This window comes from Ornithorhynchus anatinus, chromosome 1, assembly GCF_004115215.2.
Source record: "Ornithorhynchus anatinus isolate Pmale09 chromosome 1, mOrnAna1.pri.v4, whole genome shotgun sequence".
Classification (NCBI taxonomy): Eukaryota; Metazoa; Chordata; class Mammalia; order Monotremata; family Ornithorhynchidae; genus Ornithorhynchus; species Ornithorhynchus anatinus.
Genome location: NC_041728.1, coordinates 63425657 through 63451826, shown reverse-complemented (window position 1 = coordinate 63451826; position 26170 = coordinate 63425657). Strand labels below are relative to the sequence as shown.

At 45.6% G+C, this 26170-nt stretch overlaps 1 protein-coding gene across 2 annotated transcripts in view; it reads right to left on the bottom strand.

Annotated features, from left to right (window-relative positions):
• The window catches only part of LOC100076973 (cytochrome c oxidase assembly factor 8), a 57564-nt gene that overhangs the window by 9498 nt on the left and 21896 nt on the right, over positions 1-26170 (bottom strand). The window contains exon 5 of one of the 2 annotated variants that reach the window (XR_003759832.1): positions 2486-2714. Coding sequence is in view for 1 of the 2 variants with exons in the window: in XM_029065849.2 (XP_028921682.1) it covers positions 2612-2714 (103 nt within the window). In the remaining variant the exon portion in view is untranslated. Of the gene's footprint in view, positions 1-2379; positions 2715-26170 lie in introns of those variants that run through there. The other variant, XM_029065849.2, reaches the window with a different exon arrangement.

Genomic DNA, 26170 nt, shown 5'->3' with positions numbered 1-26170 from the left:
AGGAGAACAGAGAAACTCCTCTTTCCAGGTTTTAGCTACATGGAGTTCTCCCCGTCTAGACAGGAAGCTCATTATGGGTAAGGAAAGTGTCTAGCAACTCTGTTGCAATTGTACTCTCCCAAAAATAATTAATAATAATAATGGTACCTATTAAGCATTTATTAAATGCCAAGCACTGTACTAAATGCTGAGGCAAATACAAGAGAATCAGGTCCCAAGTGCTTAGTACAGTGCTAATAGTGATAATAATAATAATGGTATTTGTTAAGTGCTTACTATGCGCCGAGCACTGTTCTAAGCGCTAGAGTAGATTCAAGGTAATCCCGTGAGACTCACAGTCTTAAACCCCATTTTACAGTTGAGGTAACTGAGGCATAGAGAAGTGAAGTAACCCTTCTTCTCTGCACAGGGTAAGTGCTCAATAAAAACCATTGATTGACTGATTGATTAAGGCTGCAGCAGAAGCATGTTCAAACAGGCCTGGAAGCTCGCCCTCAAGTTCCGACCGCCCAACGCTCCTTGGATAGTCATTCATTCATTCAATCGTATTTATTGAGCACTTACTTTGTGCAGAGCACTGTACTAAGCGCGTGGAGTGTACAATTCGGCAACAGATAAAGACAATCCCTGCCCAACGACGGGCTCACAGTCCCCGCACCCCAACTCCCAGAGTGTTTGTGCACATAACCTCGTCCTCTCAATCAATAGTATTGATTGAGAGTGAACTGTGCAGAGCACTGTGCTAAGTGCTTGGGAGAGTACAATGCAATAGAGTTGGTAGCCACATTTCCTACCCACCAGGAGCCTCCACCTCTGACTGTTCCCCGAGCAGAAATTTATTTTATTGTCTGTCTTCTCTGCTACATTGTAAGGTCCTTGAGAGCAGAGACGGTGTCTACTGACATTGCATTGTACTCTCCTCAGAGCTTAGTACAGTGCTCTGCACACAGTAAGGACTCAATTAATATCTGTGATTGATTGACTGGCTCCCAGTTCTGGCGAGGCCGCTGGCTTAGCTCCTAGTCGGATGGAGGTCGCCGCAGCGTAGCTCAGTGGAAAGAGCCCGGGTTTAGGAGTCAGGGATCATGGGTTCTAATCCCGGCTCTGCCACCTGTCAGCTGTGTGACTTTGGGCAAGTCACTTCACTTCCCTGTGCCTCAGTTACCTCATCTGTAAAATGGGGCTTAAGACTGTGAGCCCTACGTGGGACAACCTACTCAGCATTAATGACTTTAAGACCTTAATGTTAATGTTGGTATTTATTAAGCGCTTACTATGTGCCGAGCACTGTTCTAAGCGCTGGGGTAGACACAGGGGAATCAGGTTGTCCCACGTGGGGCTCACAGTCTTCATCCCCATTTTACAGATGAGGGAACTGAGGCACCGAGAAGTTAAGTGACTTGCCCAAAGTCACACAGCTGATAACCTTGTATCTAGCCCAGTGTTTAGAACAGCACTTGGCACATAGTAAGTGCTTAACAAATACCATGATTATTATTATTATTATCCCAGCTCTACCACTTGTCTGCTGTGTGACTTTAGCCAAGTATCTTCACTTCTCTGGGCCTCAGTACCCTCATCTATAAAATGGGGATTAAGACTTGAGCCCCATAGGGAATGTGTCCAACCTGATTAGCTTGTATCTACCCCAGCAGATAGAACAGTGCTTGACACAGAGTAAGTACTTAACAAATACCATTATTATATTATCATTATCATTAATTGGAAAATGTTTTAAAAAGGCCAGATAGTAGGTTGGAGCTGAGTTGAATTAAAGTAAGAGCACTTGAAACCAACTTGACATAAATAGAGGTCCCAGCCATTGCCAGCTTCAGAACATTTCCTGAGAAAATCCCCTAAAATCTAAATTCCTAAAGAGCATCTGCCAGATTTTCCCCCCATTTAGTCTCAGGAATAGCAACACCTTAAATATACATGGCACTTTTATTTGCCACATCAATCTCATTTTATCCCCGCAAATATCCCCATGGAAGAAGCAAGGAAGAAGCAGGAATCATTAGATCCAGATAGGAAGCAGACCCCAATAGCTCATGACATGCCTAAGATCACACATCAGGCTGGTAGTAGAAGTGAGATTAGAAATCAGGTTTCCTGACTCCCAGACTAAGGCTCCTTCTACTAGGCCATGGTGCCATAGCAGGAATCATGGAGAATGTGAAAATGGGGAGGGGGAGGGGGGAATGTAACAGGCGGCAGGAGGGGGGTGATATGCAACTTGGTTAATTCGTAATTTATATATCTATATACATAAATGAATAAATTACAAATAAATAGATATAATTATATCTGTCTCCCACCCTTTATACCATAAACTCATTGGGAGTAGGGAATATATCTGTTTATTGTTGTATTGTACTCTCCCAAGCAAGCAGTAAAGTGCTTTTCACACACTAAGTCCTCAATAACCACATTTGAATGAATGAATGAACTTCCTGTCCCAGCTCCCGATAACACACTGTTTTACCTCAAGCTCCCTGCATCTGCGGTAAGACAAAACGTGGGGACTCCCAGGAACTGAGAGTCCATTCCAGTTGGGAATTGGAGTTGGAATTAGCCCTCGGAGCAGCCCATGGAGTTCCCTCAGACCGGTTTAGGCCAGTGTATCTGCAACCCCACAGGGAACTTGGGGGCAACAGCCGCCATCCGTCGAGCAAATGCCATCCCGAGGCCGGTCATACTGCAGCTGAGAAAACCTGCAAAGTAAAACAGCAAGGTTAATAGTTCAGAGAAACTCAAGTTAGGGGTGGGAAGGAAGGAGGTAGAGGAATTGGGTGGGTGATCTATCCCTAACCATGATGGTGGGTGACCAAGAGGACAAACATCAGACGGTTTCTCCAAGCACCCTGGTGTCCCTATTGGAGACAGACTTCTGGACAGATCTGCCAGACAGATCACAATGATAACAACTGCATATTTGTTATTAATAACAACAATGATTGTGGTATTTGTTATGCACTTACTATATGCCGGGCACTGTTCTGAGTGCTGGGCTAGATACAAGGAATTGGGTTAGACACAGTCCCACATGGGGCTCAGTCTTAATTCCCATTTTGCAGATGAGGGAGCTGAGGCCCAGATAAGTGAAGTGACTTGCCCAAGGTCACACGGCAGACACGTGGCAGAACCAGAATTAGAACCCAGATCCTTCTGCCTCCCGGGTCTGTCTTCTATCCACTAGGCCATGCTGCTTCTCCAATCTGTTACAGCAGATTGGACGTAGTCTCTGATTCTCATGTGGCTAATAGTCTAAGGGAGAGGGAGGACAGGTATTTTATCCCCATTTTTACAGATGAGGAAATGAGGTCAAGAGAAATTAAGTGACTTACTCCAAGGCCACACAACAGGCAAATGGGGGAGCTAGGATTAGAAACCAGGTTTTCCACCTCCCAGTCCTGTACCCTTTCCATTAGGTCATTCTGCTTCTCATAAAAATAATAATGCTGATGGTATTTGTTAAGCACTTATTATGTGCTAACCACTGTTCTAAGCACTAGGGGAGATACAAGGTAATCAGGTTGTCCCACATAGGGTCGCAGTCTCAATCCCCATTTTAGAGATGAGATAACTGAGTTCCAGAGAAGTGAAGTGACTTGCCCGAGGTCACATAGCTGACAGGTGACGGAGCCAGGATTAGAATCCACGACCTCTGGCTCCCAAGCCCGGGCTCTTGCCACTAGGCCATGCTGCCATGGGGCTTATTGGCTCATGACTGCTCAGGACCTAATATTCTAACCGGATTAGGCTCCTGACGTGGCTCGGGCCACACTTTCCCAGGAACCTCTGGGATCAGCAACTAAATCCCTTACTGTGCTAGTTATTATTCCCCAAAGCAAGCTGGCAAGCCAGTGTTAAACCTGTCAGGACTCTTCTGATCCTCAAACCCAAATAAATAGAATTCCCTCAAACTGGTTTATGCTGGCATCACCCAAGCCCCAGAGGGGAACTCCCAGCCTGTCAGAGCCACCATTCACTGAGAAAATAATAATAATAACAATTCAGGTATTTGTATTGTGCTTACAATGTGCCATTCATTCATTCAATCGTATTTATTGAGCGCTTACTGTGTGCACAGTGCTGTACTGAGCTCTTGGAAAGTACAATTCGGCAATAGAGACAATCTCTGCCCAACAACGAGCTCATAGTCTAAAGCCAAGTACTATACTAAGCACTTGGCCAGACACAAGATAATCAGGTCCCACAAGGGGTTCTCAGTCTAAGTGGGAGGGAGAACAGGTACTGAACCCCCATTCTGCAATTGAGGGAACTGAGGCACAGAGAAGTGAAGTGACTTGCCCAAGGTCACAGAGCAGGTAAGCGGATAGAGCATGGGTCTGGAAGTCAGGACCTGGGTTCTAATTCCATCTCCACCGTTTGTCCGCTGTATGGCTTTGGGCAAATCACTTCACTTCTCTGTGCCTCAGTTCCCTCATCTGTAAAATGGGGATTGAGACTTACTATGCACTTAAGCAAATCGGGTTGGGCACACACAGTCCCTGTCCCACGTGTGGCTCACAGTTTCAACCCCCATTTTAGGGATGAGGAAACTGAGGCCCAGAGAAGTGAAGTGACTTGCCCAAGGTCACAGAGCAGACAAGTGGCGGAGCTGGGATTAGAACCCACGACCTTCTGACTCCCAGGCCCGTTCTCTACCCACTAGACCACACTGCTTCTCAGCTGAACCTCGACTGGCCTGAATGGGAAAACCGGCAAAGCACAAGACCAAGGTGAATAGTCCTGGAACAATCAAGTGCCCGAGAACTTGGCCAACTGGTTTGGAAACAGTGAGAACAAGCAGGAAGTAAGTCCCTAAAAAGTGTGGGAAACACCCTTTAAAACTTCAGGCTCTGCCACCCAGAGCTCAGGTCAGGGGTGGAAAGGCAAGATCCGTCTGGGTCGGGTGTTGTTCCCTGGATTTTGGGTCTGACCGGACCCCAGATCCCTCAGTAGGATGGACAGTGGCTTCCTGAAGCCTCACCGGGCCATGGCGAGAGAAGCCTCTCACGACTCAGATGGACCTGGGTTTCAATCCCAGTACTGCCACTGGTCTGCTGAGTGACCTTGGGCAAGTCGCTTCACTTCTCTGGGCCTCGGCTGTCTCTCATCCATAAAATAGGGATTAAGACTCTGAGCCCTATGTGAGACATGGACTGTGTCCAACCTGATTACCTTGTATCCATCCCAGAGCTTAGAATAGTGCCTGGCACATAGTAAGCGTTTAACAAGTGCCATAAAAAAAAACCTCCTTCTCCCACTTGGCTCCCAGGCTGGAGAGGCCAGGAAGACCCTTCCTAAAGGTGATAATAATGATAATACCTGTTCTATTTGTTAAGCACTTTCCATGTGTCAGGTACTGTACTAAGCACTGGGGTCGATATAAGCTAATCAGGTTGGACACAGTCCCTGTCCCACATAAGGCTCAGAGTCTTAACCTCCATTTTACAGATGAGGGAACGGAGGTTTGGAGGAGCGAAGCGACTTGCCCAAGGTCACACAGCAGATGTGGCAGAGCTGGGATTAGAACCTCAGTCCTTCTGACTCCCAGGCCCGTGCTCTGGCCACTAGGCCACGCTGAGCCACAACATCAGCTGCACATCCCACCAACCCAAGATGCTTGTCTCGATGAATCAATCGCATTTATTGAGCCGTTCCTGTGTGCAGAACACTGTTCTAAGCGCTTGGGAGAGTTCAATGTAACAGAGTTGGTAGACACATCCCCTGCCCACGAGGAGCTTACAGTCTAGAAGGGGAGACGGACACTGAAATAAATTACAGATGTGTACCTAAGTGTTGTGGGGCTGTGAGAGGGGTGAATAAAGGATACCAATCTAAGTGCAAGGGGATGCAGAAGGAAGAGCAAGTAAAGGAAAGAAGGGCTTAGTCAGGGAAGGCCTCGTGGAGGAGAGTTGCTCTCTGAAAGGCTTTGAAGGTGAGGAGAATTCGTCTGTCAGATCCTCTGCTCCTCCTCCCCTCCCCATGGTCCCGACTCCCTCCCTCTGCTCTACTCCCCTCTCCGCCCCACAGCACTTGTGTATATATGTTCATAATTAATACTCTATTAATGATGTGTATATATCCCCATCGCCCCGACTCCCTCCCTCTGCTCTACCCCCCTCCCTGCCCCACAGCACTTGTGTACATATTTATTATGCTATTAATGATGTGTATATATCTGTAATTCTACCTATTTATATTGATGCCTGTCTACTTGTTTTGTTTCGTTGTCTGTCAGCCCTTCTAGACTGTGAGCCCGTTGTTGGGTAGGGATGGTCTCTATCTGTTGCCGAATTATACACTCCAAGCGCTCAGTACAGTGTTCTGCACACAGTAAGCGCTCAATAAATACGACTGAATGAATATAAAAAGGGAGGGAGTTCCAGGCCAGAGGCAGGACATAGGCAGGGGTCGGCGCTTGATTCTATTTATCTTGATGATGTTGTTTTGTCGTGTTTTGCTTTGCTGACTGTCTCCCCCATTTAGACTGTGAGCCCGTTATTGGGCAGGGATTGTCTCTGTTGCCGAATTGTACATTCCAAGCGCTTAGTACAGTGCTCTGCCCATAGTAAGCACTCAATAAATACTATTGAATGGAGGAACTGGGTGTTGGCTGACCCTGCGGACACCCACCCTCCTAGTTAGGAATGGTACATCCTATATCCCAAACTCTTCCCTCTCCATTCCTGATTTTACTTCCAGAGATCCAGCATGGACTGCTCATCTAAGGAACTGCTCCGACTGCTCTAGAACCTGCTGACTGTGGAACTGAAATTGTTTACTTTTTATTTCAATAGTAGGGGACTCTCAGAGGGACAAACTGAGTGATTCCCAAATTTATTTAATGCAACAGTGGTATTTATTGAGCTCTTATTGTGTGCAGAGCTCTGTACTAAGTGTTTGGGAGAGTACATTACATCCGAGTTGGTAGATATGATCCCCGCCCTCAAGGAATTTACCATCTAGTGAGGGAGAAAGGGATTTAACATAAATTACAGATTGAGGGAACAGCAGAGCATCATAATGATAATTAATAATAATGGTACTTGTTAAGTGCTTACTATGTGTCAAGCAGTGTTCTAAGCGCTAGGATAGATAAAAGCTAATCAGGTTGGACACAGTCCCTGTCCCCCATGGGGTTCACAGTCTCAATACCCGTTTTCCAGATGAGGAAACTGAGGCACAGAGAAGTGAAGCGATTTGCCCAAAGTCACGCAGCAGACAAGTGGCGGAGCTGGGATTAGAACGCATGACCTGACTCCCAGGCCCGTGCTCTATCCACTATGCCATGCAGCTTCTCACAGGATATGTATGTAAGTACCGTGGGGGAAGTAGGAGTGGGGAAGAGTTTCAAAGGGAAGGTTTCTAGAGCTCGAAGTCCTAAAATGAGACATCTTCTCTTCTTCTGCTTGAGGTGCAACATGGCTTAGCGGATCGAGCATTGCCCCGGGAGTCAGAAGATCACGGGTTCTAATCCCAGCTCTGCCGCTTGCCTGCTGTGTGACCTTGGGCAAGTCACTTTACTTCTCTGTGCCTCAGTTGCCTCATCTGTAAAATGGGGATTGAGACTATGAGTTCCCCAGGGGACAGGGACACTGTCCAAATGAATTTGCTTGTATCCACCCCATTGCTTAGCCAATGCCTGGCACACAGTAAGCGCTTTAAAAAATTAGTTACTTTTTATTTAGTTATTTTATTTAGTTACTTTTTATTTTCCCTAAGAAAAGAATACTAAATTGGCTGCATCTTACTGGGAACCAGTTATTTATAGACTGTGAGTAATCTGACCCATTACCAATCAATCAATATTGATTGAGTGAATGAATCAATAGTACTTTTTGAGCACTTAGTGTGTGCAGAGCACTGCATTAAGTGCTGGGGAGAGTACGATAGAGTTAGCAGACCTCAACCCTGCACTCAAGGACCTTACAGTCTAGCTGGGCAGACAGGCACCAAAATAATTTAGAGATGGGAGGATTCATTCATTCAGTAGTGAGCGCTTACTAAGTGCAGAGCACTGTACTAAGCACTTAGAATATACAAATCGGCAACAGATAGAGACAGTCCCTGCCCATCGACGGGCTTTCAGTCTAATCGGGGGAGGCAGACAGACAAAAACAATAGCAGTAAATAGAATCAAGATGATGGAGCTGCATGACCAAGTGGAAAGAGCACAAGAAGTCAGGAGAAGTGGGTTCTAGACCCGGCTCTTCCTCCGGGTTGCTGGGTGACCTTGGGCAAGTCGTTTATCCTGTCCGGGCTTCGGTTGCCTCGTCTGCACAACCAAGATTATAATATCTGCCTCTCCCTACTTCACAGGGATAGTGTGAGGATAAAGTGAGATCACTGATGTGAAAGTACTTTGGTGAAATAAAAGTCTTGTATCAAAAACAAAGTATTAGTATTATGAGTTAGTAATTAAGTGGTAGGGTTCGTAAGCCAAGGTGGGAGGGGGTGAGTATGTGAGTGGTACAGAAATGCTGAAGAAGCAGTTGTGGGGATGTAACCTGGGGAGATTGGAGATCTATCAGGGCAAACCTCCTGGAGGAACTGGGATTTCAAAAGGGCTTTGAAGATGGGGAGAGGTGCTGTCTGTGGGATTCAAAGTGGGAGGGAGTTCCAGATATGAGAAGGGGCGTGAGCAAAAGGTCAGAGGTTTGAGAGGAACAAAGAGTGCAAGCTGGAGTCCACTGGGAGAAGAGAGTGAATAGGTAGGAGGAAGAATGCTGATTGGGTTCCCTAAAGCCAAAAGTTAGGAGTTTCGGTTCGATGCGGAGAGGAACGGGGAGACGTGTGCAGAATAATGTTTTAGAAAAATGATCCGGGCAGCAGAAGGAAGTACAGGCTAGAGAAGGGAGAGAAGGGAAGGAGGAAGACGGGTAAGAAGGCTGATGTGGAGGTCATCCTGGAATATCCACAGAGCCTGGTCCGGTAAGGGAGTTGTTTGGATAGAGAGGAAGAGGCAGATTCCTGGGGGTAAAACCAACAGGAATGGTGACGGTCTGAATATGGGAGTTGAGAGAGAGGAAGGAGTCGAGGATAATGTAAGAGTTGTGGGTTTCAGATGATGCTGTTGATACATGTAAGGGGACAATTAGGTGGGGGAGAGGATTTGGGAGTTCAGTTTCAGACATACGGAGATTGAGATGTGGGCAGGATACTGATGTAGAGATGTCCTGGAGGCAGGAAAAAAAATGTGTCATTTTACTTTTATGATTTTTGTTAAGCGCTTACTACATGTACAAGCACAGTACCAAGTGCTAGGGTAGATACAAGATAATCAGGTTGGACACAGTCCCTGCCCCACCCAGAGCTCACAGTCTACGTCAGAGGGAGGAGGATTTAATCTCCATTTTACAGAGGAGTGAAGTAACTTGCCCATGGTCACACAGCAGACAAGTGACCGAGCTGGGATTAGAATCCGGGTCCTTTGGCTCCCAGGCCTTTGTTCTTTCCACCAGGCCAGGATGCTTCTCTGTTTTCTCTAAAGGACGATGCTCTGCCCAGTGTAGACATCTATTGCTCAGCCCAGAGTAGGCGCGCAATTAATACTGGTGATGATGACGACATTAAACTGTATATTGTCCTAAGGTTAACGAGATCCTCCCTTTCCCAGAATGGTGCTGTTGAAAGGAGGATAGTGTTAGTTCCAGGTCTGGATTCCCTCCTTACATCACTACTGACAAAGTGCAGCGTTGTCAGAAAAGTGGAGAGAAAGAGAGGAGAGGCAGGACGGTCGTTTTATTTTCTGGGCACTTTACACCTGGTTTCAGACTGGTGAACTGATTCAAAAGTTGCTGTCACTGGCTTTGAGCATCCAAGAGGCTCTTGAAGCCTTCTGGCTGAGTTGAGAGAGGTGGGGAGAAGAGGGATCATGCTTTAATCTCCAGTGGTTGCCCATCCACCTCCGTATCAAACAAAACCTCCCCACCATTGGTTCCATCCCCTTGCCCCCCTTCTACCTCACCTCGCTTCTCTCCTTCTACAACCCAGCCTGCACACCCCGCTCCTCTGGTGCCGCTAACCTTCTCACTGTGCCTCCTTCTCGCCTGTCTCGTCGCCAAGCCCTGGCCCACGTCCTGCCTCTGGCCTGGAACGCTCTCCCTTCCCAAATCCCCCAGACAATTCTTCTCCCCTCTTCCCAGACTAAGCCCCACTTTTCTTCACCTCCTCCTCCCTTCTGCGTCACACCGACTTATTCCCTTTGCTCTTCCCCTCCCTCCCAGCCCCACAGCTCTTAAGTATATATCTGTAATCTTATTTATTTGTACTGCTGTGTGTCTCCCCCACTCTGGACTGTGAGTTCATTGTGGGTAGGGACTGTCACTTTTTATGGTTGTATTGTACTTTCTCAAGCATTTGGTACAATGTTCTGCACATAGTATGCACTTAAAACATATGATTGAATGAATGAATCATTCATTACTGCTGTCTAGAAATAGTGCAGTTCTCCGTACTCTATCCTAGGTAAGAAGAGCGGGAGGGTTAAGCTGAATATCTCTTAAAATGACTCAGTCCTCTAGCTGGCTCCTATTGAGGGAGGGATCCACGGCTGTCCTTTTCTGTTGTAAAACAAACCCCGCAGAAAACCTGACACCATCTACAGGATCGATGTTGCGCCGAAGCGAAGCAGGAGGAAACAGAAACCCTTCCTGGTGCTGAGTCACTGCAGGGAAACGAAACAAAGCAAAGCAGCGCTGGGCAGAGATTCTGTTAGGACAGGAAATAACTCTGTGGCCGATAAAGTCATTTCATTTTCCTGCTTGCCACGATAACTAACCCAAGAAGATTACAGTGTAAAAAGAAAACCAGCAGGATGTCTGGTCTTCACGTGGCAGATTTCGCCTGAACTGATTTTACCCAAACTGAGAAGCAGCACGGCCGAGCGAGAAGCAGTTTGGCCTAGTGGAAAGAGCACGGGTTTGAGAGTCAGAGGACCTGGATTCTAATCCAGGCTCTGCCAGTTGCTTGCTGTGTGGGGAGCAAGTCGCTTAACTTCTCTGTGCCTCAGTTCCTTCAACTGTAAAATGGGGATTAGATACCTGATCTAATAGATCAGATAGATAGATAGATGGAGAAGCAGCGTGGCTCAGTGGAAAGAGCACGGGCTTTGGAGTCAGGGCTCATGAGTTCGAATCCCAGCTCTGCCACTTGTCGGCTGTGTGACTGTGGGCAAGTCACTCAACTTCTCCGTGCCTCAGTTCCCTCATCTGTAAAATGGGGATTAAGACTGTGAGCCCCACGTGGGACAACCTGATTCCCCTATGTCTACCCCAGCGCTTAGAACAGTGCTCGGCACATAGTAAGCGCTTAACAAATACCAACATTATTATTATTATTATTATACCTGTTTTCCCTCCTACTTAGACTGTGAGCCCCGTGCAGGACGGGGATGGTGGCTGACCAAATTAACTTGTACTTAGACTGTGAGCCCCATGTGGGACAGGGACTGTGTCCAACCCAATTTCCTTTTATCCACCCCAACCCTTAATACAGTGCCTCACACATGGAAAGCATTTAACAAATACCATAATTATGATGATTATTATTTCAGCACTCAGATCACTGTTTGACACAGATAGAGTAAGTGCTTAACAAATACCTTATAAAAACAATACAAGACTTCCAGCCTCCCCGATTCCAGGGCTCTTGACAGAGAAGCAGTGTGGCTCGGTGGAAAGAGCACGGGCTTGGGAGTCAGAGGTCATGGGTTCGAATCCCAGCTCTGCCACTTGTCAGCTGTGTGACTGTGGGCAAGTCACTTCACTTCTCTGGGCCTCAGTTACCTCATTTGTAAAATGGGGATTAAGAGTGTGAGCCTCATGTGGGACAACCTGATTACCCTGGATCTACCCCAGCGCTTAGTACAGTGCTCTGCACATAGTAAGCGCTTAACAAATACCAACAGTAAAATTTGAGTTTTCACTCAGGTCTGGTAAGACCCAAAATGAAAGTGCACTAGTCCATTAGCTCTTTGAACCCTCTTTCCTCCTAATCCTCATTTCCCCCCGACTAAAACCCCACCCTGTTTTTGCCCTCAAACTTAAAATGTTAAAAATGCCACTTTTGCAGCAAAGTAGTACATTATGGGGATTGGAAAAGCCACTTTCTGCTCCTCCATCTCTTTCTCAGATGGAGCAGGGGAACAGCCCGTCTTTGGGCAGGGATTGTCTCTATCTGTTGCCGAATTGTATATTCCAAGTGCTAAGTACAGTGCTCTGCACATAGTAAGCGCTCAATAAATACTATTGAATTAAAACTGCAGCCATTTCTGGGGAAGGAGGTACCAGTCTTACCCATAGCAGGACTAATAATAATAATGGTATTTCTTAAGCGCTTACTATGTGTCAAGCCCTGTTCTAAGTTTGGGGATAGATTCATTCATTCATTTATTGAGCGCTTACTGGTGCAGAACATTATACTAAGCCCACTTGGGAAAGTACAACGATAAACATTGACATCCCCTGCCCACAGTAAGCTTACAGCCTAGAGGGAGGGAGGCAGACATCAATACAAATAAATAAAATCATAGATATGTAGATAAGTGCTTGGGGCTGGTGCGGGGAAAGAGCAAAGGGAGCGAGACAGGGCGATGCGGAAGGGAGTGGGAGATGAGGAAAAGTGGGGCTTAGTCTGGGAAGGCCTCTTGGAGGAGATGGGCCTTCCATAAGGCTTTGAAGAAGGGGAGAGGAATTGTCTGTCGGATTTGAGTAGTGGGGTAGATACAAGCTACTCAGGTTGGACACAGTCCACATTCCTCTTGGGATTAACGGTCTTCATCCCTATTGTACAGATGAGACAACTGAGGCACAGACAAGTGAAGTGACTTGCCTAAGGTCATATAGCAGACAAGTGGGGGAGCCAGAATTAGAACCCAGGTCCTTCTGACTCTCAGACCCAGGCTCTATCCACTAGGCCACGCTGCTTCTCTTAGCACCAACTGTGTCACTCGGAAAGCAGTCGGGAAAGCGCAGGTATTACTTCTCCTACTATCTCTGTTGCTATTAATCAGTAAGTCATATTTATTGAGCATTTACACTATGTGCAGAGCACTGTACTAAGCACTTGGGAGAGTACACTCTAACAATATAACAGAACAATACCTGCCCACAATGAGCTTACAGTATACAGGGGGAGAAGTCATTTGGTCTTCCCCTTTTGCCAAGAGGACTCCCGCTTTTCCGGAATGATTGCCGCCTACTTCAGCCACTCACTCCAGTGCCTCTCAGTCCTAACAGTCAGTAGGTTTTTTCCTAATGCTGAATCTAAATACCGGCTCCACCACGTGCCTGCTGTGTGACCTTGGGCAAGTCACTTCCCTTCTCTGGGCCTCAGCGACCTCATCTGTAAAATGGGGATTAAGACTGTGAGCCCCATGTGGGTCACCAACTCTGTTCAACCTGATTAGCCCGCCTCAAATACCATTTAAAAAAAAAAAAAAGAACTTGGGAAAGTACAAGAAGCTAAATATTCATTTCCTGCTCACTAATAGCTTATTCTCTAATGAAGGAGACAGACCTACAAAATGATTACAAATAGAGGAAGCAATAAGAAGAGCAAGCATCAGATATGGAAGTAGAATGAGTCCACCAGGATCAAATTTCAGAATACTCCGGTTAAATGAACGTACAATTAAATATACATATGTACAAAAGTGCTGGGCAGAGACTCGTTTACTGCACGGAAGGAGGCAGTGGAAACCACTTTCATATTTTTACCAAGAAAATTCTATGGATCTGCTACCAGTATGACTGCAGATGGAAATGGGACGATCTGGGAGAGATATGTCCACGGCGCCGCTATGGGTCGAACACGATTCGACGGCATAAGACAACGACAACGCAAGTGCCAAGGGTGGGGATAAATTCTTAAGTGCTATGGGTGGTGGTGAGGTCGATACAACGTATGGGGATAAACTGGGGAAGGCTTCCTGGAGGAGGTGGGGGTTTTAGGAGGGCTTCGAATAGCCGTAACGGTGGCTGGCCAGGAGCGTAACCAGCACATGTGTCCAGGTGCTTGTATGGGAGACAGAGTCCCGGGCTAGGCGGACCATTGGCGAGACTTAAAGGGGTGCCGTTCAGTCTCAGGTTTTTATGGCAGGTAAACCTACGCAGAGCGGAAGCACGGGCCTGGGAGCCAGAGGACCTGAACTCTATTCCTGTGTGACCCTGGGCAAGTCACTTCATACCCCCGGACCTCAGTTTCCTCACCTGTGAAATGGGGAATCAATACCTGTTCTCCCTCCTACTTAGAGTGGGATCCCTCTGTGGGACAGGGATTATGTCCGATCTGAGTAAGCTGTACCTACCCCCCAGCAGTTAGAACAGTGCTTGCCGCATCGTGTCTTCACAGATGCTATAATAAGAATGATTATTATTAGAAAAAATATTTTAAGGAAAATTAAAGATGAATTTTAATATTGGAATTCGTTGGAGGGAAAGAGAGAGCTGACTGCCAAAGACTAACAAGTGAAATTAGAGCCAATATTAATGCTGAAACATGCCGCATCGCCAGATTTCTGCTGATCTCCTGCAAAAATCCAAGCACAAACACTTCCCCTAACTGTAACTGATTTTAACATCTGCCTTCCCAACTACACTGTATACTCCCTTCGGGCAGAGATCATATCTGACAACTCTTTTATAAAAATAATAAAAATAATAGTAATTGTTAAGCACTTACTATGTGCCAGGCACTGTACTAAGTGCTGGAGTGGATACAAGCAAATCATAAGCGCTTAGTACAGTGCTCTGCACACAATAAGTGCTCAATAAATACGACTGAATGAAATTCAGTCGTATTTACTGAGTGCTGACTGTGTATAAAGCACTGTATTAAGCGCTTAAATCGAGTTGGACACAGTCCCTGTCCCATGTGGGGCTCACAGTGTCAATCCCCATTTCACAGATGAGGGAATTGAGGTCCAGAGAAGTGAAGCCACTTGCCCAAGATCACACAGCAGACAAATGGCAGAGCTGGGATTAGAACCCATGACTTTTTGACTCCCAGACCCGTTCTCTATCCACTACACCATGCTGCTTCTCTATTGTACTCTCCCAAGCACTCAGCACAGTGCTCTGCACACATTTAGTTCTCAATAAATGCCATGGACTGATTGATCCAGAGTGGTGCAGGCTAGGACCAGGGGTCCATTTCCTTCCCCGTCCTGGAAAAAGGCTCAGTGAGGGAGGTGAGGGAGCTGGCAGAGACTTCTGCCTCACCCACCCAACATCCCAGCCCTTCTCAGTTTGTAAGACCTCTTTCTCCAGCTTGCAATTTAATAATAATAATACTGATAATGATAATTGTGGCATCTGATAAGTGTTTACTGTTTCAAACAAAGTTGTAAGCACTGGAGTAGATACAAAGTAATCAGGTCCCTGTCCCACAAGGGACACACAATCTTAATCCCCAATTTACAGATGAGGTAACTAAGGCACAGAGAAGTTACGGGACTCGCCCAAAGTCACCCAGCTGACAAGTGGCAGAGTCAGGATTAGAACCCACACCCTCTGCCTCCCAGGCCTGTGCTCTTTCCACTAGGCCGGCTGAATCTGAGTGCCATTGGCCACAGACAGGAAGAAACATCTGTTCAGGAAACCATGCTTAGAGAGTTTTCTTGGGAAATCTGGACTGGGAGATCTGTGAATTTATTGTGGGATTTGCAGATCAGCGAGGTTTCCCGGAGGCTTGGGAATGCTAAGCGCTCCGAGTTTAAGAGCTTTAGGGAAGCCTGCTCTCCATTAATGTGACAGGTGATGGAACAATAGCGGGAGACTTAGACTGTGAGCCCCAAATGGGACTTGATGATATCGTAGCTATCCTGACGCTCAGTGTAGTGCATGGCACAGAGTGAGCATTTCTCCAAAACCATTATCATTATTATTATTATAATACAAGCCACATCCCTCTAGACTGTAAATTCGTCGTGGGCAGGAAACGTGTCTACCAACTCGGTTATATTGTGCTCTCCCTAGCACTCACTACGGTGCTCGGAACCAAGTAGGCGCTCAATAAATACGATTGATTGATGCAGGCGAGTGGGTTAGGAAGAGAGCTGGTGGGATCCCAAAGGCTTCTGTGCCGGGGACAGAGAGGGTTGTGGGTGTGTCGACGATAAAAGGAAAGTCCAGAGGAGAAAGTGTACGAGGGGAAATAAGGAGTCCTGTTTGGGTATATCGAGTTTCAGGGTCCGGGAGCACACCCCTTGGTCTAGTGAAAGAGCCTGAGCCTGGGAGTCAGAAGACCTGGGTTCTAATCCCGACTCTATCACTTGTCTGCTGCGTGACCTTGGATAAATCACTTCACTTCTCTGTGCCTCAGTTACTTCGTCTGTACAATAGGGATTAAGATGTGAGTCCCACGTGGAACCCGGACTGTGTATAACTCTGGCCTGGAATGACCTCCTTCTTCATATCCAACAGATGAGTAATCTCGCCTTCCTTCAAAACCTTACTGAAGCCACTCCTCCTCCAAGAGGCCTTCCCTGACGAAGGCCTTATTTCATTTTATTCATTCATTCATTCAATCATATTTATTGAGCGCTTAGTGTGTGCAGAGCACTGCACTAAGTGCCTGGAAAGTACAATTTGGCAACAGATAGAGATAATCCCTCCTGGCTCTGCCACTTGTCAGCTGTGTGACTGTGGGCAAGTCACTTAACTTCTCTGTGCCTCAGTTCCCTCATCTGGAAAATGGGGATTAAGACCGTGAGCCTCACGTGGGACAACCTGATTACCCTGTATCTATCCCAGTGCTTAGAACAGTGCTCTGCACATAGTAAGCGCTTAACAAATACCAACATTATTATCCCTGCCCAACAGCGGGCTCACAGTCTAGAAGGGGGAGACAGACAACAAAACAAAGCAAGTATACAGGCACAGGCATCACTACTCTCAAAATAGATAAATCAAATTATAGATATATACACATCATTAATAAAATAGAGTAATAAATACGCACAAATATACACAAGTGCTGTGGGGAAGGGTTCCTCTTCTCCCACTCCCTTCTGTGCTTTCCTCACACTTGGATTTGTTCCCTTTATTCGCCCCTCCCTCAGTCTGATTAGCTTGTATTTACCCCAGCACTTAACAAACACTTCGAAAAAACAAAAACAAAAAACTAGGAGACAAGAGGAAATGAGAGATTGTAAGGCAGGGAAGAAGACGGGACTGGTGAGGGAGATTGAGGAGAGTTCAACTAGAGATGGGAGCTGAAACCAGCTGAGCAGTGAGCTCCATGAGAGGAATTCATTCAATTGTATTTATTGAGCCCTTACTGTGTGCAGGGCACTGCCCTAAGGGCTTGATAAATGTAGGGTGAGAATGTAGAGAGCTCAGAATAGCCCTGTGGGACATCCACACTTGCACGGTGAGAGGAGGCCAAGGAAACAGCAAAGGAGACGGAGAAAAAGCAACCGATTAGACTGTGAGCCCATCGTTGATTATGATAATCATAATCATAAGGGCAGGGATTGTCTCTATCTGTTGCCGAATTGTCCATTCCAAGCACTTAGTACAGTGCTCTGCATATAGTAAGCGCTCAATAAATATGATTGAATGAATGAATGAATGAGCCGGAGAGATAGGATGTGAACCAGCGGACAGCTTTGTCAATAAAACAAGACTGGAAGGAATTTCTAGAAGGAGGGAGTGGTCAAACCAAAAGCCAAGAGGATCAGGATGGAATGGAGTCCATTAGATTTAGAAAAGGAAGTCATCGGGGTGATTGGGGAGCAGGTACTCACCGAGAGCAGAGAGAGTGAAATCCATCATACTCCCAGCATTATGGCAGCAAAATCACAAAGTCATTCTTCTCCTAAACAGATCGCTCTTCAATAATTCAGGCACAGAAAACATTTTGTACCCATTGCACGCCGTTCTCCACAATTTGTTGGGATCACTTGAATTATTTAGAATGAAAGATATGGTATCTACCTACCTGCGAGAGTACATATGCTTTTAAAAAATTCTGTTGAGAAATCCTTGGAGAAATCAATCAATTCCTCTGCATTTAGTGCTTCTTTTGTGGGGGGTTTTGTTTATTTTTTTTTTTTGGTTTGTTTGTTTTACCAGAGGCTGGGGTGGTAGGCAACCTGATAGGCATTTGCTGCTTGGGAGTACTGGTCACCTTGTGTGCCCGGTCCCTTGCCACCACCAGCATGGCCTAGTGGATAGATCACGGGCTTGGGAATCAGAAGGTCTATAGGTTCTAATCCCGGCTCTGGCACTTGTCTGCTGTGCGACCTTGGATAAGTCACTTCACTTCTCTGGGCCTCAGTTACCTCATCTGTAAAATGAGGATTGAGACTGTGAGCCCCACAGGGGACAGGGACTTTGACCGACCCAATTTTCTTGTATCCACCCCAGTGCTTAGTACAGTGCCTGGCACATAGTAAGCGCTTAAGGAACACCACAGTTATCATGAATCTATTTGTTCTTCCTATTGCTTCCTCTATCTGTAATCGTTTTGTAGGTCTGTCTCCTCCATTACAGAATAAACTATGACTGAGCAGGAAATGAATATGTAACTTCGACTGTACTTTCCCAAGTTCTTTTTTTCTTTTAAATGGTATTTGTTGAACACTTACTATGTGCCAGGCTCTGTATTAAGCGCTGGGGTAGATACAACCTACTCATGTTGGACACAGTCCACGTCCCACGTGGGATTAACAGTCTTAATCCCCATTTTATAGATGAGGCACCTGAGGCCCAGAGAAGTGAAGCGACTTGCCCAAGGTCACCCAGCAGACAAGTGGAGGAGCCGGGATTAGAACCCATGACCTTCTGACTCCCAGGCCCGGGCTCTACCCGCTTTGCCATGCTGCTTCTCCTAGCACTTTGAGTTCAGCTCTCTAGGGTTGGTTGTCACGGTGACCTAAATAGAAAGATGGTTTTGCCAGTGTTCTCGGCTGCCCTTAATAAATATAATGGAGACACACGGCTTAGTTTAAGCATGCAGTTATCTCTTTTTTTAGGGTATTTGTTAAGTGCTTACCATATGCCAGGGACTGTACTAAGCGCTGGGGTAGATAGATGCTAATTAGGTTGGGTACAGTGCACGTTTCACATGGGGTTCACGGTCTTAATCCCCATTTTACAAAGGAGATATCTGAAGCACAGAGAAGTTAAACAACATGCCCAAGGTGCCACAGCAGACAAGTGTGAGCCCGTTGTTGGGCAGGGATTGTCTCTGTTGCCGAATTGTACATTCCAAGCGCTTAGTACAGTGCTCTGCACATAGTAAGTGCTCAATAAATACTATTGAATGAATGAATGAACAGTGCTTGGCACATAATAAGCGCTAAACAAATACCACCATTATTATTATTACTAAGTGCTTGGGAGAGCACAATATTACAATACCCTCTAGACTGTGAGCTCATAGCGGGCAGGTAATATCACTGTTTATTGTTGTATTGTACTTTCCCAAGCGCTTGGTAGAGTGCTCTGCACAGAGTAAGCACTCAGTAAATACGATTGAACGGATGAAGCAGTGTGGCTCAGTGGAAAGAGCCCGGGCTTCAGAGTCAGAGGTCATGGGTTCGAATCCCGCCTCTGCTACTTGTCAGCTGTGTGACTGTGGGCAAATCACTTCACTTCTCTGTGCCTCAGTTACCTCATCTGTAAAATGGTGATTAAGACTGTGAGCCTCACGTCGGACAGGCTGATTACCCTGTATCTCCCCCAGCGCTTAGAACAGTGCTCTGCACATAGTAAGCGCTTAACAAATACCAACACTATTATTATTATTATGAACGAATAAACAGAGAATTTCCCTGCCCACAACGAATTTTAGACAGGAAGCAAGCAGAAGTTGGCTCACCAACAACATAGATCATGTGAGCATGTATGAGTGTTCAGATGTTCCGGAAATCAATGTTGCAGCAAAAATCAGTGAAATGGACTAGAAGATTTGAGGGGAAGAATAAACTCGGGAAAGCACAGCTTCTGAAGATAAGAGTGGGCGTTGGGAGGCATCAGCCTGTTATGCAACAGTCGGGAGGAGGATAGTTCCTTCATGTGCAAAGGGATCAAGGTCAAGATAGCAAAAGGCAAAAATCGATAGCATTGTGATAATAATAATAATGATGATGGCATTTGTTAAGCGCTTACTATGTGTCAAGCACTGTTCTGAGCACTGGGGTAGATACAAGGTTATCAGGTTGCCCCACATAGGGCTCAGTCTTAATCCCCATTTTCCAGATGAGGTAACTGAGGTACAGAGAAGCTAAGTGACTTGCCCAAGGTCACAGAGCAGACAAGGGGGGGGGAGGTGGGATTAGAACCCAGGTCCTCTGACTCCCAAGCCCGTGCTCTTGCCACTAAGCCATGCTGCTTCTCTAGAGGGCTGCCTGACAAAGGATGATCTAAAAGAGTGCATGGTGCGGAAGGGTTGGTCTTTTCTAACACAACCATGAGTAAAATCTATAATAATATTCAACGTGTATACCGATATGCTTTATTCACGCACATGTATAACATCGCCTATATATTAATACTCAGTGGTGGAAGTCGGCTCCCTCCTGCTGGAGAAAAAAACACAGCATTTTAAAAAATCAATAAGGAAGCAGCATGGCATAATAGCGCATGGGCCTGGGAGTCAGGTCATGGGTTCTAATCCCAGCTCTGCCACGTATCTGCTTGTGACCTGGGCAAGTCACTTCACTTCTCTGGGCCTCAGTTACCTCAGCTGTAAAATGGGGATTGAGACTAGGAGCCCCATGTGTGACAGGGCCTGTGTCCAACCTGCTTTGCTTGTATCCACCCCAGGGTTTAGTGCAGTGCCTGGCACACAGAAAGTGCTTAACATATATCACAGTCATTATTATTAGGATAAGTGTTTTCTCCAGAGTTCCCCCTCAACCTATCCTTTCTGAGCTTTTCTATTCGAAAAACCAAAGGCTAGGATGGGAACTGTGCAAAGTGAAATGAGACCATCAACCCAGACTACATGTTTTATTAATGGCTTTTTAGGCAATATTAATGGCTTTTTATGGCAGCTGTCCTTCAGACTGAGGTCTCCAAACATCTAGACTGTGGACTTTTTGTGAGCAGGGGACACGTCTACCAACTCTGTTATATTTACTCTCCCAAGCGCTTAGTATAGTAAGTGTTCAATAAATACCATTGATTGATTTTTTTCACAAATCATAAAAGACGAGACCTTCCAATAAGCTGCTCAAAAGAACCCATTTCTCTTCATTTCCCTTCAACACTTCCTCTACCTGGTCTGTTCAACTGACAATCCCTCTGCCCTCCTTCAAAGCCTTATCGAAGGCCCATCTCCTCCAAGAAGCCTTCCCTAAGCCTCCCTTTCCTCATCTTCCACCCTCTTCTGCATCGCCCTGACTTGCCTCTTTTATTCATCCCTCCTCCCAGCCCCATTGCACTTATGTACGTATCTGTAATTTATATTAATGTCTTTCTCCCATCTCTAGACCGCAAGCTTATTGCGGGCAGGAAATGTGTCTGTTTCTTGTTGCATTGTACTCCCCCAAGCGCTTAGCACAGCGCTCTGCACACAGTACATGCTCGATAAATATGAATGAATGAATGAATGGACTGAAATCTAAACAGAGGGGTTTCGTGAATAACAGGAAACACAAAGACCCCGGAAGACCCACCAGATCACAAACCACGTAAATTACTAGCAATTTTAGAAGCATTATCCAAAAGATGTTATTTCCCACATTACAAACCTTCTGAGACGATAAAAGGATTAGGAAATAAAAGGCTCAGTTAACACAAATATCCAGTGCACAGGGTTTCATTATATCCAGATTATTCTTTCCATGGAATCTGGTTTCAAGGAGATGGCCAAGTAAGATGGGTTGCAGGAAAAGAAGAGGAATCATTATCAACAATTATTTACTGCAGATCCCAGGCCTTCAGCCTCGGATAGAGAAGCAGCCGGGCCAGTGTTTAGAGCATGGTCCTGGGAGTCAGAAGGTCATGGGTTCTAATACTGGCCCCACCACTTGTCGAGTCACTTCACTTCTCTGGACCTCAGTTACCTTATCTGTAAAATGGGGATTGAAATTGGGAGCCCCTCGTGGGACAGGGAATGTGTCCAACCTGATTTGCTTGTATCCACCCCAGCGCTTAGTACAGTGCCTGGCACACAGTAAGCACTTAAAGACCACAGTTATTACTATTATTATTATTATTGCACAAAAGGCTAAATGGAAGGTACTTATCCAGGCTCAATGAAAGTTCAAGATGGCCACATTAAACCAGAGAAGGAGCATGGTCTAGTGGATAGAGTTTGCACCTGAGAGTCAGAAGGACCTGGGTTCTAATTCTGGCTCCACCACTTGTCTGCTGTGTGACCTTGGGCAAGTCACTTCACTTCTTTGGGCCTCAGTCACCTCATCTGTAAAATGGGGATTAAGACTGTGAGCCCCAGGTGGGACAACCTGATCACCTATCCTCCCCGGCGCTTAGACCAGTGCTTTGCACATAGTAAATCCTTAACAAATGCCATCATTATTATTATTATTTCGGTGGAACACGTTTTGATCTGATGCAATTACACTGCAGTTGGTACTACTGGATTAAAGGGCACTGTAGTTTATTCTGTGAATCCTCCCATTTAAGGGAGAATGCCTCTGAACAGATGCCATGTTTTTAGAGAAAAGTTCAATGGGAAGGGCATGGGGAAAAAAGAAAAGGGCCACTTCCCCAGTTTTAAAGAGCTCTGAGATCTGAGCTGCTGAAAGACCTCGAATGTTACGATAGTTTGAAGGAGCCAGGCAGAAACTCTTCTGAATCATTTGCCTCTTTACCTTGGGATCTATGGCTTTTCCCGGGGCTCTTGGCAACGCCCCAGGGAGAGGGAAAGGGGGCAGAAGATGACAGCAGCATGGCCTAGTGGCTAGAGCCCGGGCGTGGGAGTCGAAAGGTCGTTGGTTCTAATCCCGGCTCTGCCACTATTCTGCTGTGGGATCTTGGGCAAGTCATTTCACCTCTCTGGACCTAACATCTGTAAAGTGGGGACTGAGATTGTGAGCTCCACATGGGACAGGGACCATGACCAACCTAACAGGTATCTACCCCAGTGCTTAAAAAAGTGCTCGACACGTGTTTAATGAGTATTATTATTATTAGTATTATTATTAAAACCATGTGGGTTTGAGGGCATGAATGAGGCCCCTCTAGACTGTGGGCTCATTGTGGACAGGGCATGGGCCTACCAACTCGGTTGTACTCCACAACAACAATAATAATGATGATGGTATTTGTTAAGCGCTTATTATGTGCAAATAATAATGGTATTTGTTAAGTGCTTACTATGTGCAGAGCACTGTTCTAAGTGCTAGGGGAGATACAGGGTAATCAGGTTGTCCCACATGAGGCTCACAGTCTTAATCCCCATTTGACTGATGAGGTAACTGAGGCACAGAGAAATGAAGTGACTTGCCCACAGTCACACAGCTGACAAACGGCGGAGTCGGGATTAGAACCCACGACCCCTGACTCCCAAGCCCGGGCTCTTTCCACTGAACCACACTGTTTCTCATAGCAGCATACAACACAGTAAGCACTCAATAAACATGACTGATTGATGAGCCTGGGCTTCCTATCCTCTCCTGCTGCCAGGGCTAGAGACAGCTGCCTTGTCTGGAACTTTCCTCTCTAGTCTGAAGCTCCTTGAGGGGAAAGGAACTGTGCCTATCTTCTCTGCTGTACTGTACTCTCCCAAGCACTTAGAACAGTGCTCTGCACACAGTGAGTGCTCAATAAATATCACTGGCTGATTGGCTATAGGTCCCACAGCCACTATCTGCAGGGTTGGGTGGTAATCTGCCTCATCAATTAGCAATGTCCTGACCGAATTGATCTCAAAGAAATTAGACAGGGGCAAATGAAGACATTGCCTTTAAATGGTAAATACTACCCGTCTGTACAAGCCCATATTTCTTTCCAGTGGGCTTCTTACACTGATTTGCATCAGATGTATTATTGCTACGGCAGAGAAGCAGCGTGGCCTAGTGGAAAGAGCCTAGACCTGGGAATTGGAGGAGCTGGGTTCTAATTCCAGCTCTGTCACTGCTGGGTGACCTTGGAAAAATGCTTCACTTCTCTGGGCCTCAGTTTCCTCATTGTGAAATGGGGATTAAGACTGTGACCATATGGGATAGGGACTGTGTCCAACTTGATTACCCTGTAACTACCCCAGTGCTGAGAACACTGCTTGGCACATAGTAAGCACTTGACAAATATCACAATCATTATTATTATTTGGATGTAGGGACAGAAACTCTGTGGGCCTGCTGATTTGAATCCATCTGCAATGCTGCCCTGAATGCTAATTGATGTGTGACGCATGCTGGCTTACACTCTTGGTCTTCCCAAAGCCCTAAGAGTGACAAGTCAAACTCATTTCAAAATATTGTAATATTCCTTTAGTGAAAAATTGTGTTTGAGAGCTAGAGATATGAAATAGCCTGGCTTTGGTCACATAGCCCAGCAATTTAAAAATGAAAATCCCAAATGGACAAAAGAAACACTTACCACAAAATAAGACACAGAGCAGTTGGAAAATTTACCCTATGGATATTTCAAAAAGGAAACAGAAGCTGAACTTGTAACCAAAGGAAGGTTTTGAAATCCAAAGAGGCGGCATTTTAGAAAATCAAGAGTCTGGAAAGATGACACCTTTTAAAGAAAATAACCATTTTAATGAGGATTCAGACACCGAGGTCGTTACAAACCAACCTCAATCACCGCTTAATCTGCAACTTAACTAACTTTTACTCATGTTTATAAATCCAGAAAAAGAATTTCATCTGGGGTCACTTATGAATCCACTTATTAAAAAAATGCTAATCTCCTCACCTCTCCACCTAATCCCCGCAGAGACTTAAACACTCTTATGTTCTTATCAGTATTACTGATTATTTATTCACTTGGGTCTATTATATCCATTCTCAAGCACTGGCTATTACTTGTCAGTTTACATTTCCTAGTACTCTCTACTAGCTCTTAAACTCCTTGAGGGCATAAATTGTATCTTTTACTTCAGAATGTTCCTCAAACACCCAGTAGATTGCACATAGTGGATACTCAATACAGGGCTCAACATATAATGGATGCTAAGGACAGTGCTCTGCACACAGTAGGTGCTTAGTACGCATATACTATTGATGATGATGACAATGAGGATACGAAGGGCCTTTTTGGATCTGGGATACATTATTCATTATTTATTTATATTAATGTCTCCCTCCCCCTTTGGAGTGTAAGCTCATGTGGGCAGAGAATGAATCTGCCAACTCTGTTGTACTGCACTCTCCTAAGTGCTTAGTACAGTGCTTTGCACATAGTAAGCACTCAATAAATACCATTGATGGCGGAACATAGACAATGAGGAGCGTGGACTACTGGTAAAACCCCAGACCTGGGAGTCAGAGGACCTGGGTTCTAATTTGGGCTCCGTCACCTGCCTGCTGTGTGACCTTGAGCAAGTCTCAACTTCTCTGTGCCTCAGGTCTCTCATCTGAAAATGGGGATTAAAACTGTCCCTATTTGGGACAGGAACTGTGTCCTACCTATTATCTTGTGTCCACCCCAATGCTTAGTTCAGTGTCTGGCACATAGTAAGCGCTTAAATACCACAAAAAAATCCCACCTCAAAACAAAAACAAGATATGACCACTACCACAAAAGGGGCAGACTGATCAATGGTGAATATTAAAATTATGATTACTTAGTACTACTGGAAAGGTCTTTCAATCCCAGTAATATGAAAATCCCAAAAGTTAAGCAGAGACAGAGTAAGAAATAGGAATGTGGAAATTTTATCCTCGGGGTCAGTTACAAACAAGTGACTCCAAATCAATGGACAATCATTCAAACCAACTAATTGGTAAACTTCAGTCTGGTTTCTCATGAAGTTCATATCCCAAAGGGCATAAGTATCATTCTTTTTAGGAGAGGAGAAAACTAAATGAGCTCAAAGCTTCATATTAAAAAGGCGGATATCCAAAAAATAAGGATTAAAGGGTCCCTGGGTTTCAGCCAGGCCACTTGAAGAAGATATTCACTATTTTTGTTGGGATTCCCCCAATTTCAAAGTCTTTTGTCAACTTGTGAAGATTGTGGAGTGTCCTTTCTGTAGAGAATCCAACCCAAAACATCATCATCATCAACTC